Raw genomic sequence first — 14,532 nt, forward strand, 5'->3', positions numbered from 1 at the left:
CAGCTCGACCAAGTTTGTGAGGGAAATTCACCCAAGACCACACTCTGGAACAAGTTAAGAAGTTTTCCCCATTTGACTCGTACGAGGAGACAAGTTATGGACAGATATTTGCCTACTGGTTCTGGCTGTTGGTCACCAGTGCCATAGGGTTGCATGGACCAACAGTCAGCCTGATAGACGCCTATCTAAACAGATAATTGCCCATTGGTTCTCACCCCCATGGCCCGTGCAATAGGGCAGCACACATGGAGGTCAGCCTTATGAGCTCCTATCTGACTTGTCTGACTAACAATTGTAAAACTGGCTCTTATATACCCAAACAAGCCTTATCTTAGCCATCTCTCCTAGATGTAATTGGTTGCTAAGATCTACGTCAATGTAACACCTGTCCTACAACCAGACAAACTTAATTATTGCCAGAATTCCTATATGTTCATTAAAGTGATTTATAACTGGTTGTGTCCAATTAAAGACATCTGTGTGGAGACAGTCTGGCACCCAACTATGTTAGCCACAACTTCAAGGATGACAGATTTATAACTTTCAGAGAATGAACTTTCAATAACCCCACCTTATCTGTTATGTCTTACTAATTCTATGTGTATGTATCTATATATTTGGTTTCATAAAAGGTACTGTATTATCTATATTACATACACATACATGTATACATATATATATACATAAACACACATACACATAGCCAATTACTTTATTCAATATTGTCTAAACATTAATGTAACTTATACAATGTATTTTAAGTTGTAATAATGCACAAACAGACCCTGTCAAGCTTGATTAATGTTTTGTGCATAACTTCCTCATGTTCCACATAATTATTTCAAAACACCTGTTGATAAGAAGTCTACTCTTTTCTTATCTCTATGATTTGTATGGTTTTAGCTGTTGTCAAAATGTTTCTTGTCTAATTAGTTGAACTTAAAATGAACTGTGTCCCAGTGCACTTTCACCTACTTAGCTTATGACTCCGTCTTAAGAATACCAGTTAAAGTTCAGTAAAATAAAGACATTCTATATTCTTATAGAATAATAGAATGACATTAATAAAGATTTAATAACTATTGCTTACCATTGAATAATATTGATATTGATAAGACCACAACCATATATAATAATATTAACAATAATAATAATAATAACGAATATTAATTATATTATCAATAAAACATATGCAAATCAATAAGAATAATAAGAAATAATAATATGAAGTACGTTGGCTAATATGAGATTCTACAACAACGCTTGTGTGCATGGACACAGACTAACATGCAGGAGCGTTTAGAAGCGAAAAAAATTGGCAGACGTGCTTAGAGGCAACATTAAAAACATCCCACGTAAATGAGGCCTAATAGTTAATGACTTTATAATTTGTAGGGCTGACGTGCAGAGCATGTTAATTAGAAAGGCCTTTAGGCCTAATAATGGAGCAAATACCATCTGAATTGTTTCTTCAGTGAAAACCTCAAATGCATGCTGTCCACTCAAGTGGACATGCGAAGAACTCCTTGGAAAAATGAAGTTAATTTTTTTTCTTTTTATGCCCAAAGAGTAGTAAAAGCTTATACCCTGCTTGCTGTCACTAGATACAGCGGATCGGTGAGGGGCTGCTGGAGTGGGAACATTTTGCGTGTTCTACCCTAAAAAGGACTGGACGATTTAAAATGTTCCCAAAGGTGACCTTATCCTTTAAAACAGAGCACTGGCTTTTTGCACATTCTTAACAAAATGGTTAATTGTACACTTTGGATATGACCTTTTGCAGCTGTTTTGTTTACATTATTTTTCTTTTGCCTCCAGAACAAACGGCTGGGAGCTTTGAACAAGTTCAAGGCGAAATCTCGTTCAGTTCTCCTTGCCACTGATGTTGCAAGTCGTGGACTTGATATTCCACATGTGGATGTTGTGATAAATTTTGACATTCCGACCCACTCTAAGGTGAGTTTAAGGCTCAAGCAATCCAGCCCACCTTTGGATAAGAAATATCATGATATACTGGTCATTTGTGGCTAATTTAATTGCAATGGTAAATACAATATGTATTTGGAATAGTGGGATTCTGTAATCTTCGCATTTGACCCTTTATTAGTCAAATCTTAAATTGTTGCTTATATGGTCTTAAATGATACTGACATTTTTTGGATGTGTGATTTCAAACCGTTACATAGTTGATAAGGTTGAATAAAGACAATAGTCCATCCATCCAGTCCAACCTGTGTGTGTGTGTTCGTGTAGATAATTATTTCTCTTTCGTTCATGGACGGACACAGCCTTAATCTTGACATAGTGGGTATTAGCCTTCCTTTAGTGGAGTGACTAGGCAGAAACTTATAGTAAATGTTAAACTTATCATACACACCCTACAGCCCCGCCCAGGCCCTCTGGGTATAACCCCTCTCTGCATCTCGCAGATCATATTTTTTCTGCCTAGTTAAGAAGAAGACATGGCTCCCTTCGGGCCTGTAGGCTTTTAGTTCCAATTTTTTGGGGGATTTTTTTTTCTTAGCTTTTATTTAAGTTTTTAATCGTTCCTGTGATCTTTCGATCAACTGCCGACTGGGTGACAGGCTGGATCCCAGATCCTTGTAGTCCCCCCCCCCCCCAGTTTCGGCCATCAAGCGCGTGCCAACCATAGCTACGCACTGGGTCGTCCACGACATGCCCGTCGCTCTACGGGTAACAGGTGAGCTATACGATCCAGGGCATGCATATGACAAGTCTAGAGGGCCGAGTCGCAGCAGCCGGGCCGACAGTCGCCTCCGTTACCATGCGGAAGATGGTCTGTCTAGGATGCCTCCAGCATAAACCCACAGGATGGGTAAGTGGTTACCACCTTGCTTCGGCAGGAAGTCAGAGCTGGGCATCCCTGGAGAGGTGAGTAAAGGACTCTCTGGTTCCCTTCTCCCCTCCCTCCCTTCCCTCCTCCCTAGGCTCTCTGAGCTAGCTGCTGGGGCGGAGGTTCCCCTGGGGAGCTTCACCTGGGGGGAACAATGTACGTTCACTAAATCAGTGTATAAGTGCCAAGAGAGATTGCTTACCTGTGTCCTGCTCCATGCTGTCGGCAACCATTTTCCCTGTGATCCATCCTGTATTGTTTGTACTTGCACTGGCGGCCATGTTCTTGTAGCCGCATTGTGTTGGCCTCTATTGACGCTCGGCGGCCATACTTTTGGTGATTTCTGCTTGTTTACCTCCTGGGGTGTTACATCTTTGACTGGCGGCCATGTTCTTGTAGCCGCATTGTATTGGCCTCTATTGACGCTCGGCAGCCATACTTTTGGTGATTTCTGCATGCTTTACTTCCTGGGGTGTTAGGCTTGCATCGATTTGTAGGGCCGTACTGCGTCTAGCGGGCGCTCGGCGGCTGTCGCAGTATGCCTCAAGACGGCGCTATAGCAGTGGCATTGCTTACAGCCTTTTGCCTCATGAGATCAGGGCCTCTAGCTGCCGTTTAACGGCCATTTTTTTGTAGCCCCACTATGTATTTATGCATAACACTGGCGGCCATGCTTTTGTGGCCTCAGCGCTGTTGGCCTCTAGTGTTAGAGCGGCGGCCATCTTTATTATTTAAACGACAGTCAGAGACACGCTGCTGACTACTCAAACTAAAGAGCTGACAAAAGCAGCAGCCCTATTAAGTAGCAGCTATCGCTAAAACAGCACAGACCGACAGACTCACTCTCTGCTAGTGTTCAGCGGACAAGAAGCAGCTCGGCTACAAAACTGCACAGTACTACCAAGTTCCTGGGTGGTAAGTCCTCTGGGGGGAACCCCCTCGTCTCTGCTGCAGCTAGGAGGGTGGGTTACTGTACCTTGCTTGGGAGTCCCTGTGTCAGGCGTGTGGGCAGCATGGAGTCAGAAGCGGACGTTTTTTCCCCTGAGACACCTGAGCTGGCAATTGCTGCCCCTGCACCCGATGCATAGGTGGACGCTATGTCGGCAATCCTATATGCCTTTGTTGCCAAGGTGGAAGCAGCGCGTGGGAAAATGGGGGCTAGAAAGCGCCCCCTCCCCTCGACATCTTCTGGGGACAACTCGGATATGGAGCCAGGCCCAGCTACGGCTCAGGATCCTGGCTCTGAGGTATCTGATGATGCGGACCTAGATCGGCCAGATAGTGAGGATGACTCCGAACCCAGGTCAGCACGCGAGAGGGCTCTGGTAAGTGACCTTATCACCGCAGTGTGAGATACCCTAAATAGAAAAATAGAGGGGTCTGTAGAAGCAACAGAAGCGATGATCCTTTTTGAAGGAAGATTTTTGAAGAAATTGACCTCGCCCCCGATAGTGGACCCTCCTGTGTCAAGACTAAACAAGCTAACCACCATACCGGTGGAGGGGGCTCCCACCTTCAAAGACGCTGCGGACGAAAAGGCTGAGGCAATCACCCGCAACCTATACACGGTAGTAGGTTTGGCGGTACGCCCAACCATAGTTGGGGTCCTGGTGTCTCAGACACTCACGGAATGGGCAAAAATACTGCTCAATGGGTTAGAAGCACGTCGGGCTTCCCCAGAAGAGGTAGCCCTAGCTGACCAGCTGGTACAGGGCCTAAAATTAGTTTGCAAATCAGCCTTGGACACAATTCCTCTGCTGGCCAGGGCTTCAAGCCATTCGGTGGTGTTACGCCATCTACTTTGGTTAAAGAATTGGTCTGCGGACCAATCTTCCAAGAAAGCCCTGATGGACCTGTCCTTTTAAGGGCGACAGACTTTTTGGAGCTTCCCTGTATGACATTACTAAAGATGCCACAGGAGATAGGAGCACGCTGCTCCCACAATCCAAAAAGGGGAAGGAGCCACGCCGGAGGCAAGGGCCCTTCTTCACTGTACACAAGCCTTTTTTTTTTGCCCAGTGCGGCAGGTAAAAGACCTCAGGCCGATAAGGCGCCTGCTCAGGGACAAACGTCCCTGGTTTCGCAAACCTAACAAACCTGCAAACAAAACTGCGTCTGCATGAAGGTTTGCCCCCACCCATCTCTCTGGTGGAGGGACGTCTTCGCAAATTCGCGACCCGGTGGACATTTCGGGTCCCCGACTGGTGGGTTTGTGAGGTAGTCTCTTCAGGGTACAAGATAGAATTTCTATCTTGCCCACCAAACAGATTTTTTTCCTCCAACCTCCTGCTACAACCGACTCATCAGGAAGCCCTTTTTGGGGCAGTTCAGGGCTTGCTGTAACGCGGGGTGTTTATTCCTGTCCCAGTACAAGAACGGTTTTAGGGGTTTTACTCCAACCTGTTCATAGTACCACAAAAGGAGGGCCTCAGGGCCCTTAATTGCTTTGTGAAGGTACAAAGATTCCGGATGGAATCGATTCGCTCTGTCGTCACTGCTCTCCAGCCGGGGGACTTTCTGGCATCCCTGGACATCAGGGACGCCTACTTACATGTCCCCATATGCATCAGAGACATCTGCACTTTGCGGTCGGGGAAGACCACTATCAATTTGTGGCTCTCCCCTTTGGCCTGGCATCGGCACCAAGGGTGTTCACCAAGGTGCTTGCCCCTATTCTCGCCCTACTAAGACAACGTGGCATCGCTATCCTGGGTATCTTGGATGACCTGCTTCTGAGGGCCGCTTCAGCCTCAGAATTAGAGGTGAGCATATCTATAACCTGTCAAACCCTCCGACACTTTGGGTACTGAACATTCAGAAGTCAGTAATGGTACCGACTCAACGTCTAGTATATCTGGTGTTGATTCTGGACTCCTCAGAGGCAAAGGTTTTCTTCCCTGTGGAAAAATGGCAGACCCTCCGGGCTGCGGTGCGGCACTTGACATCCCAGAAATGGTCATCACTCCGCTCTTGCATGCGAGTCCTGGGCCTCATGTTGGCCTCTTTCGAGGCAGTACCATATGCGCAATCTCACACGCGAGTGCTACAGAAGGAAATTCTGTCCAGATGGGACAAGTGCCCATCATCTCTGCATTATCAAATCCGGGTGACCCACCAGGTCAGGACCTCCCTAGTTTGGTGGCTGACCTCACCGGCACTTCTGGCCGGGAAGTCGTTCCTTCCTTATCACTGGATAGTCATCACGATGGACGCCAGCCTTACCGGTTGGGGGGGGGGAGTCTGGGGGGTTCAGTCGACCCAGGGTCGATGGTCTCCGGAGGATTCCCACTTGCTGATCAATGTCCTGGAACTTCAGGCGATTAGGCTGTGCCTCTCCACATGGTCTCAGAGGCTACAAGGGCGTCCAGTCGACGACGCCACAGCGGTGGCATATGTCAACCATCGAGGAACAAGAAGCTTGGCTGCAGCGCCAGAAGTCGCTCACATCCTAAGGTGGGCAGAGAAGAAGCGTACCGGCCCTGTCGACCATATACATTCCGGGCGTGGAAAACTGGCAGGGGGACTACCTGAGTCGCCAGATGCTGGACCAAGGAGAATGGTCTCTGCACCCAGATGTGTTTCAGCTCCTTTGCCAAAGATGGGGCACACCAGACATATATCTCCTGGCGTCTCGACTCAATCGGAAGGTATTGAGGTTTGTGGCCAGGTCAAGAGACCCATGGGCTGACGCGACAGATGCATTCGTGGCACCATGGAGTCAGTACCGGCTAATCTATGCCTTCCCTCCTCTAAAGCTCCTTCCTTATCTGATTCGCAGAGTGGCGGTAGAGGGGATTCCAATGATCCTAATTGCTACGGATTGGCCTTGGCATCCTTGGTACGCCAATCTAGTGCGTCTGGTAGCAGATGCCCCTTGACGTCTACCGCTGAGAGAGGACCTGCTGTCACAAGGTCCCATACTGCATCCTGCTTTACAGTCGCTGGCTTTAATGGCATGGCTATTGAAAGCCAGGTACTAAGAGACCGGGGCCTATCGGATTCTGTGATTCCTACCATGAGGAAGGCTAGGAAGTTATCCTCTAGGAGGGTTTACCATTGCACTTTGAAAGCTTACTTAGCCCTTTGCGAGGAAATTAGGTGGAATCCACAAACTTATTTGGTGTCCAGAGTCCTGCTGTTCTTACAGCATGGAGTGGACCAAAGGCTTGCGCTAAGTACGATTAAGTGGCAGATTTCTGCCCTGGCTGTTTTTCAGCAATGCCTGGTGACTCCCTCTCCAGTGAGAACAATTGTACAGGGGGTTCGGCATGTGGCCCCTCCAGTTCGCCCTCCGCTACCTCCGTGTGAATTAAACCTGGTTCTTTTGGTGCTTCATAAACCACTGTTCGAAGAGATTAGGGAGATTCCCTTGTTGACACTTTCTCAGAAGGTGGTCTTTTTGGTGGCCGTTACGTCAGACGAGTTTCTGAGCTGGCAGCCTTGTCATGCAAGGCTCCTTATCTGATCTTCCACAAGGATAAGGTGGTGCTGCGCCCGCAGCTTTATTTTCTACCTAAGGTCAATCTTCCATCTCAATGAAGACATTGTACTTCCATCCTTGTGTCCTCATCCGTTGCATTCCTTAGACATTGTCCGAGCTCTGAGAGTATACTCATCTGCTACTGCTCCGTTCCCGGAGGTCAGACTCACTGTTTCGGTGGCTGGTCCCAAGAAGGGCCTAGCGGTCTCGTCAGCCACCATCTTAAGGTGGATCCAACAGATAGTGATTCAGGCTTACGCCATAAAGGGTCTGGGGCGCACCCCCCTTTCCTCTCACGGCGCATTCGACCAGGGCAATAGGTGCCTCCTGGGATTTCTGACATCCAGCGTCTGTTTCCCAGGTGTGTAAGGCGGCGACCTGGTCGTCCGTTTTCACACTTTCACTAAATTCTACAAGGTTGATGTGAGTGCATCTTGGCATGCTTCTTTTGGCCGCAAAGATTTGCAGGCGGCTGTTTAGAGTTGCAACTCCTCCACTGTGGAGGAGCTCTATTTTGTTTTGGGGTGAAGTTTAATTTTATGCTGTTCCCACCCCTTGTTTTTTGACACTGCTTTGGCTGTGTCCGTCCATGAACGAAAGAGAAAATAGGATTTTATACTCACCGTAAAATCTTTCTCTGGGTTCATGGATGGACACAGCACCCACCCCTCCTTTTTATGTTTGTACTGCTTTTTGACGAACTGATCTGCGAGATGCAGATAGAGGGGTTATACCCAGAGGGCCCGCCCCCTAGGCGGGGCTGTAGGGTGTGTATGATAAGTTTAACATTTACTATAATTTTCTGCCTAGTAACTCCTAAAGGAAGGCTAATACCCACTATGTCAAGATTAAGGCTGTGTCCGTCCATGAACTCAGAGAAAAACATTTTACGGTGAGTATAAAATCCTATTTTCCTATATCCGTGTATATTGTGTTTAATAAGATGCACGTCCAAGAGTCTTTTGAAACTATTGATACTTCCTGTTGACAACACTGGTTCCACATCCTTAACTGCCTTGACCGTGAAAAACCCCCTACTTGGCTTAAGGTTAAACCGCTTCTCTTTCAATCTCATTGTGTGGCCCCCTGTCCTCTTTAGAGGCTGAATCGTTTCCTACCTACACAGGGATTACCATTGAGATATTTGTATATTGCTATCTCAAGCGTCTCTTCTCCAGGGAGAATAATTTTAGTGCTTGCAGTCATTCCTCGTATTTAAAGTCCTCCAGCCCCCTTATTAATTTTGTTGCCCTTCCCTGAACACGCTCCAGCACATCTTTTGAGGATTGGTGACCAGAACCAGTGTGGGATGCAGCCTAATAATAAGCATTAATCGAGACTGCTTCCCCTTTGAAGGGAGGAGATGACATCCAGAGCAACAATGCATGCAACATTGGGATGTAAAATCCCGATATTCCATCATATGTGCCTTTTTAGCCCCCCAAAAAATCTGTTTTATTTACAGAAGTTGCAGTGTACCTAAGCAGCATGCCTGAGAAATCTGGGTAAAGTAGGGGGAAAAAAATGTCCAGTTGTTCATCGTGCAGTGCAAGGAAATGGGTCCAATGAAGGGCAAGGGTGGAGGTTCAGTTATCCAGGTACGATTGGGAGATGAGTCAGCAGCAAGCTGGGGCAGATTGTAAGACAGGGAGCTCTCACTTATAGAGAACCAATCCCAGAGAACAAAGATCAGAGAACTCAATCCAGGGAATCTAAAAATCCAATAAATCTATCCTAGTAGTAGTCAGTTTGAATTTCAGGAATTGAAGTCAGAATTTAAGGAAGTCAAAAAGTTGAAAAAATTGTAATTGGTGTGAGGAGCAGCATCCAAATGCGCCAGCGTTGCCAGGCACCCCTTCCAGCTTTACTACACACTACAAATTTTTTTGTTTTGTTTTGTTCTGGCACAATCTTTTTTTTAACCACTTAAGGACCCATTCACGCCGATATACGTCAGCAGAATGGCACGGCTGGGCACATCTACGTACATGTACGTGGCCCTTTAAGCCCAGCCGTGGGGGCGCGTGCACGTGACCCGGTCCGAAGCTCCGTGACCGTGGGACTCGCGTACCCGATCGAAGCTGGAGTCCCGCGATCGGTCCCCGGAGCTGAAGAACGGGGAGAGCTGTGTGTAAACACAGCTTCCCCGTTCTTCACTGTGGCGCTGACATCGATCGTGTGTTCCCTTTTATAGGGAACCACAATCGATGATGTCACACCTACAGCCACACCCCCCTACAGTTAGAAACACAAATGAGGCCCCCTTGTGGTTAACTCCCAAACTGCAACTGTCATTTTCACGGTTTGCTGTGAAAATGACAATGGTCCCAAAAATGTGTCAAAATTGTCCGAAGTGTCCGCCATAATGTCACAGTCACGAAAAAAAAACGCTGATTGACGCCATTGGTAGTAAAAAAAATAATAATCAATTAAAATGCAATAAAACTATCCCCTTTTTTGTAAACGCTATAAATGTTGCGCAAACCAATCGATAAACGCTTATTGCGATTTTTTTTTTTACCAACAATAAATAAAATACGTATCGGCCTAAACTGAGGAAAAAAAATTTTATATATATTTTTGGGGGATATTTATTATAGAAAAAAGTAAAAAATATTGTTTTTATTCACAATTGTCGGTCTATTTTTGTTTATAGCGCAAAAAATAAAAACCGCAGAGGTGATCAAATGCCACCAAAAGAAAGCTCTATTTGTGGGAATAAAAGGACGCCAATTTTGTTTGGGAGCCACGTCGCATGACCGCGCAATTGTCAGTTAAAGCGACGCAGTGCCGAATCGCAAAAACTGTCTGGGTCCTTTAGCTGCCTAAAGGTCCGGGTCTTAAGTGGTTAAGATTTTTGAGAAATGAGAACTGTAAAAATCCCTCGCAGGGGATGTAAACATTAAGCATAATAGGGCATAGCTTCATAGTGCACATTAAAAGTGAGAATTGTCAAACGTCAACAGCCCTCTGACCAAGGCCGGGGGTCAACATAGGGTAACTGAGCTGAATTGCTCGGAGGTTATGGCGTGGAGTAGTCCACAAAACTTTGGAGAATAAAACTAGAATTGGGATCATACGAACAAAGAGGGCACAATCCAGCCCATCTTGAAAAAACCTACCCTGGACCCCAAGGACCCAACTCACCGCCGTCCCATAACAGGCCTAAACGTTCTCTCCAAGGTAATGGAGAAAGTAGTGGTACAACAGCTGCAACAGCATCTAGATACCCATAATCTACTTGATCCATTTCAATCAGGTTTCCGTCCCGGACACGGGACGGAAACAGCATTACTCAAAATATGGGACAACGTGCTTGAGGCCGCAGATGAAGGAGAATCTTGTCTCCTGGTTCTGCTGGACCTAAGCGCAGCCTTTGACACGGTAGACCACAAACTGTTACTGACGCGGCTGGCTGAGGTAGCCAGAGTCGCAGAAGGTGATTTACCATGGTTTTCCTCCTTTTTGGAAAACTGATCTCAAACCGTGAAACTGGGACCTTTCACTTCTGAAAAACGCACGGTATCATGTGGAGTCCCTCAAGGATCCCCCCTGTCATCGATGCTCTTCAACATATATCTTCGCCCTCTCTTTGAAATCATCAGTAGCCAAGAACTACTCATATGCAGACGACACGCAACTGTATTTTCGCATCTGCAACAAAAAGGATCATCATCTCAGTTTAGAGAAATGTCTCTCTTTGATAGATGACTAAGTTATCTTAAACTCAACAGTTCCAAAACAGAACTTCTCCTTTTTCACGCCAGTCGTAAGAGTCAACTGGCAACAACCTGGACACCTCCGCCCATTCTGCGCCAAATCATCACCCCTAGCTCCAAAGTCAAAAGTCTTGGGGTCATCTTCGACACCTACATGACAATGGATGCACAAATAGGGTCAGTAGTCAGCGGATCTCACCATCTGTTGCGCCTACTACGCAGACTTATTCCATTTATTCCCAAAGAAGATGTAGCAGTCGTGGTGGGAACAATTGTGAACTCCAGACTGGACTATGCAAATGCCCTTTACCTTGGACTCCCAAAGTACCAAATCTCTCGTCTGCAAGTCGTTCAGAATACGGCCGCCAGACTTGTGACTGGGAAAAAAACATGGGAATCAATCTCACCTTCGTTGAGAACCCTTCACTGGTTGCCAGTAAAGGACAGACTTGCTTTTAAAGCACTCTGTCTGACCCATAAGTGCATCCATGGGAAGGCTCCGCAATATCTTTGCGACAAGATAGAAGCCCACAATTCCAATCGCGTTCTGCGATCCACCGACCAAAATCTGGTCAAGGTACCCAAAGCCAGATACAAGTCCAAAGGAGAAAAAAGGTTTGCTTTCCAAGGTCCCAGACTATGGAACGCTTTACCAACCAGCATTCGGTTGGAGAAAAACCAACTGACCTTCAGAAGACGGATTAAAACTCTGCTCTTTTGATGTCAAGAGAGACAGGAACAACGAGCGCCCAGAGGCGATTTAGTTCGCATTTGCCGCGCTATATAAGTTTTTCATTCATTCATTCAAAGAACAAAAATGGGAAAACACGAAAATAACTCATGGGGAATGGAAAAAACGAAATGAGAGCGAGAAAGAGGAAAAAAAAGAGGGGGGAGGGAAGACCAGATGGTGAAGGTGTGACACAAGAGATGAGAAGGAACGACTGAGAAAGAAAAGGGGTGCAGAGCAGGATGATTGGGTAGGAAAAGGGTACCCCCAGGTCGGAAGGGTAGAGAAGGTCAATTAGCGAGGCCTGGGCTGGTCGTATGCAAAGTCGGAAGGGCGCAAGACCACCATGAGCGCCAAACCTTAAGTATTGTTTTGTTTTTTCAACCCAGCAGAGTTAAAAGATAACTGACAGCTTAGGCGTAACTGCGGTACCAACTATGTTATGTTAGTACAGTGATCTCCCCTGCTGTGTTCTGACAGGGGGACTGCCCCCCCACCAGAACACTTCAGTCAGTGCTCGCAGCCATTGGGAGCCGATCAGCAGACCTTTTTTCATGTTTTCGGCTTCTGTCAGACTGGCTGCGGTACACACGGGCTGAATAGCGGCTGGTTTCTATTGAGCTGGCCGTTTTCGTCCGATATTCAGACCGTGTGCACTGTGCTTTACTGATAGTTATCTGTATAGGAAGGGAATTTTAGCTGTTTAAGAGGGATCATGATCTAGGCAGTAGTATGCATGGAAGCTACCTAGGTGCATAATATGGAGTGGATATATACTGTATGTTGCATGGGTGGAGTGCCCCTACACTTGTCATTATAGAAAAGGACTACATTAAAGGGGTTGTAAAGGAAAACATTTTTTTAATAATAAGCATCCTTTACCTGCAGACATTCCTCATTGTTCGTTTTTGCTCAGAAGTTGCTCTATTTCTTCGCTGTTCTGTTCACTTCCTGCTTGTCTGATTTTACGGACCACCGTGATGGGAGGCTTTATTGCGGTGGTCAGTAACGTGCTCACCCCCACCTGGGAACTACATCTGTGCGGCAGGACGCTCTCTACGCGTTAGAAACTTCAAGGAGGTGTGAATTACTGGGCGTGCCGCAATTCATACTGGGAAATGTAGTTCTTACATGAACAAACGATGCAAACCAGGAAGTAAATGAGAGAACAGAAACTAGAATGCCGGAGGTGATATAGATGAAGGAATTTAATAGGTATTTACTCGTTTTTTAACAGAATCATTACACTATTCTGTCTGTCTACCTTGCAGACATTCATTTTGGGCAAAAAAATGTTTTCCTTTAGTGACCCTTTAATTTTTTATAAATTATTTTTATTGCAATTTTTTTTTTTTTTTAAAGTACAGAGGTACAAAGACAGAGCCTCTGGGCATACCCCTGCTCACGAACACAAGAAAAACATCAAATAAGGAAAAAAAAAGAGCCAAAAACATGGGAGGAGCTCATCTAATATGACAGGCTTTACAGTGTGTTAGCCATGATTACACTATTTAGTCAGACAAACACTAAATGATAGTCGGTTACGATGTTATATTACCAGAGTTTTTTTGCTAGTAGTAGTATCAGACTCCAGCCAGATGTCCCATACTTTGTTAAATTTCTTTTGACAGCCCCAATGCAAATAAGTTTCCTTGTATAGGGCAGGGGTCTCCAAACTGCGGCCCGAGGGCCGGATGTGGCCCTTTGCTAGCCTTCATCCGGCCCTTGGGGCAGTATTGCTTCCAATAATATGAGGCATTATTTCTCCCAATGGCACCAACAATGGGACACTATCTCTAAGACTAATAGCAATGATGGAGCCCTATTCCTCCTCCTACGGCCATGTTTATTTTCACTGATGCTCGGCCCTGGGGCATTTTCTACCCGATCCGGCCCCCCTGAAGTCTGAAAGACCGTAAACTGGCCCTTTGCTTGAAAAGTATGGAGACCCCTGGTATAGGGGATTGGTCGAGTTGTCAAGTAACTACCACATATTCAGAGTAGGTGCAGAAGAAACTTTCCACTTGCGTATGATGCTCTTCCGAGCATAAAACAGGAGTAGGCCTAGTAATGTACGAACAGCTCTGGAGGGGGCCAGAGCACTTGCCAGTCCCAGAATACACACATCAAACTTCTGAGATATAGGGATAGTAGTTAGGCCAGTAATAAATGCGAGTACAAGCACTAAGTATGTTGAATGGGACTTCTAATCATTGTAATGTTTACAAATACTCTGCTGGATTGTTTCAGCTGTACTGGAATTCAATAAATGTTCTCTCTGGAGAACCAAGTTGCTTATTTTAGTTGCCAGGACCAGGATGGGGTAGTTGTGGTGCCTATAGTCAATGTCAGGTCAATGGGGGCTTGACAGAATGTGATATTCCCTATACCAGGTTGAGTGACAACTGTGAGATGTTTAATCAAGAAAAAAAATATTTCTCTTTTGTCCATGGACGAACACAGCTTTTTGCTCCGGGGCTCACATATGACCAGGCTGCTTAGCTGTCTGTCACAGTGGGCTGTGGCTGGCAGCTACTCCGTACTGCTCGGAAGTGGGCCTGTCAGGAAACGTGCTAGCAGTCCTCTTGGCAGAATGGAACAGCTGGGCTTTTCGTGGGGGTGTCAATTAGGGGGTCTCGTGTCCTCCCTTTCCTCTCCTCCTGTCTCTTTGATATAATAAAAAACAGGAACAAGCGCCCAGAGGCGATTAAGTTCGCATGTGTCGCGCTATATAAGTTTCTCATTCATT

General features: G+C 46.1%; 1 protein-coding gene across 2 annotated transcripts in view; it reads left to right on the top strand.

Moving 5' to 3' along the window:
* DDX47 (DEAD-box helicase 47) overlaps positions 1-14,532 on the top strand; it is a 502,328-nt gene that overhangs the window by 301,611 nt on the left and 186,185 nt on the right. For both annotated transcript variants that reach the window (XM_040359586.1, XM_040359587.1), the window contains one exon: positions 1,819-1,956. In XM_040359586.1, the coding sequence (XP_040215520.1) occupies positions 1,819-1,956 (138 nt within the window). The remainder of the gene's footprint in view (positions 1-1,818; positions 1,957-14,532) is intronic.

The sequence above is a fragment of the Rana temporaria genome, chromosome 7, assembly GCF_905171775.1.
Source record: "Rana temporaria chromosome 7, aRanTem1.1, whole genome shotgun sequence".
Classification (NCBI taxonomy): Eukaryota; Metazoa; Chordata; class Amphibia; order Anura; family Ranidae; genus Rana; species Rana temporaria.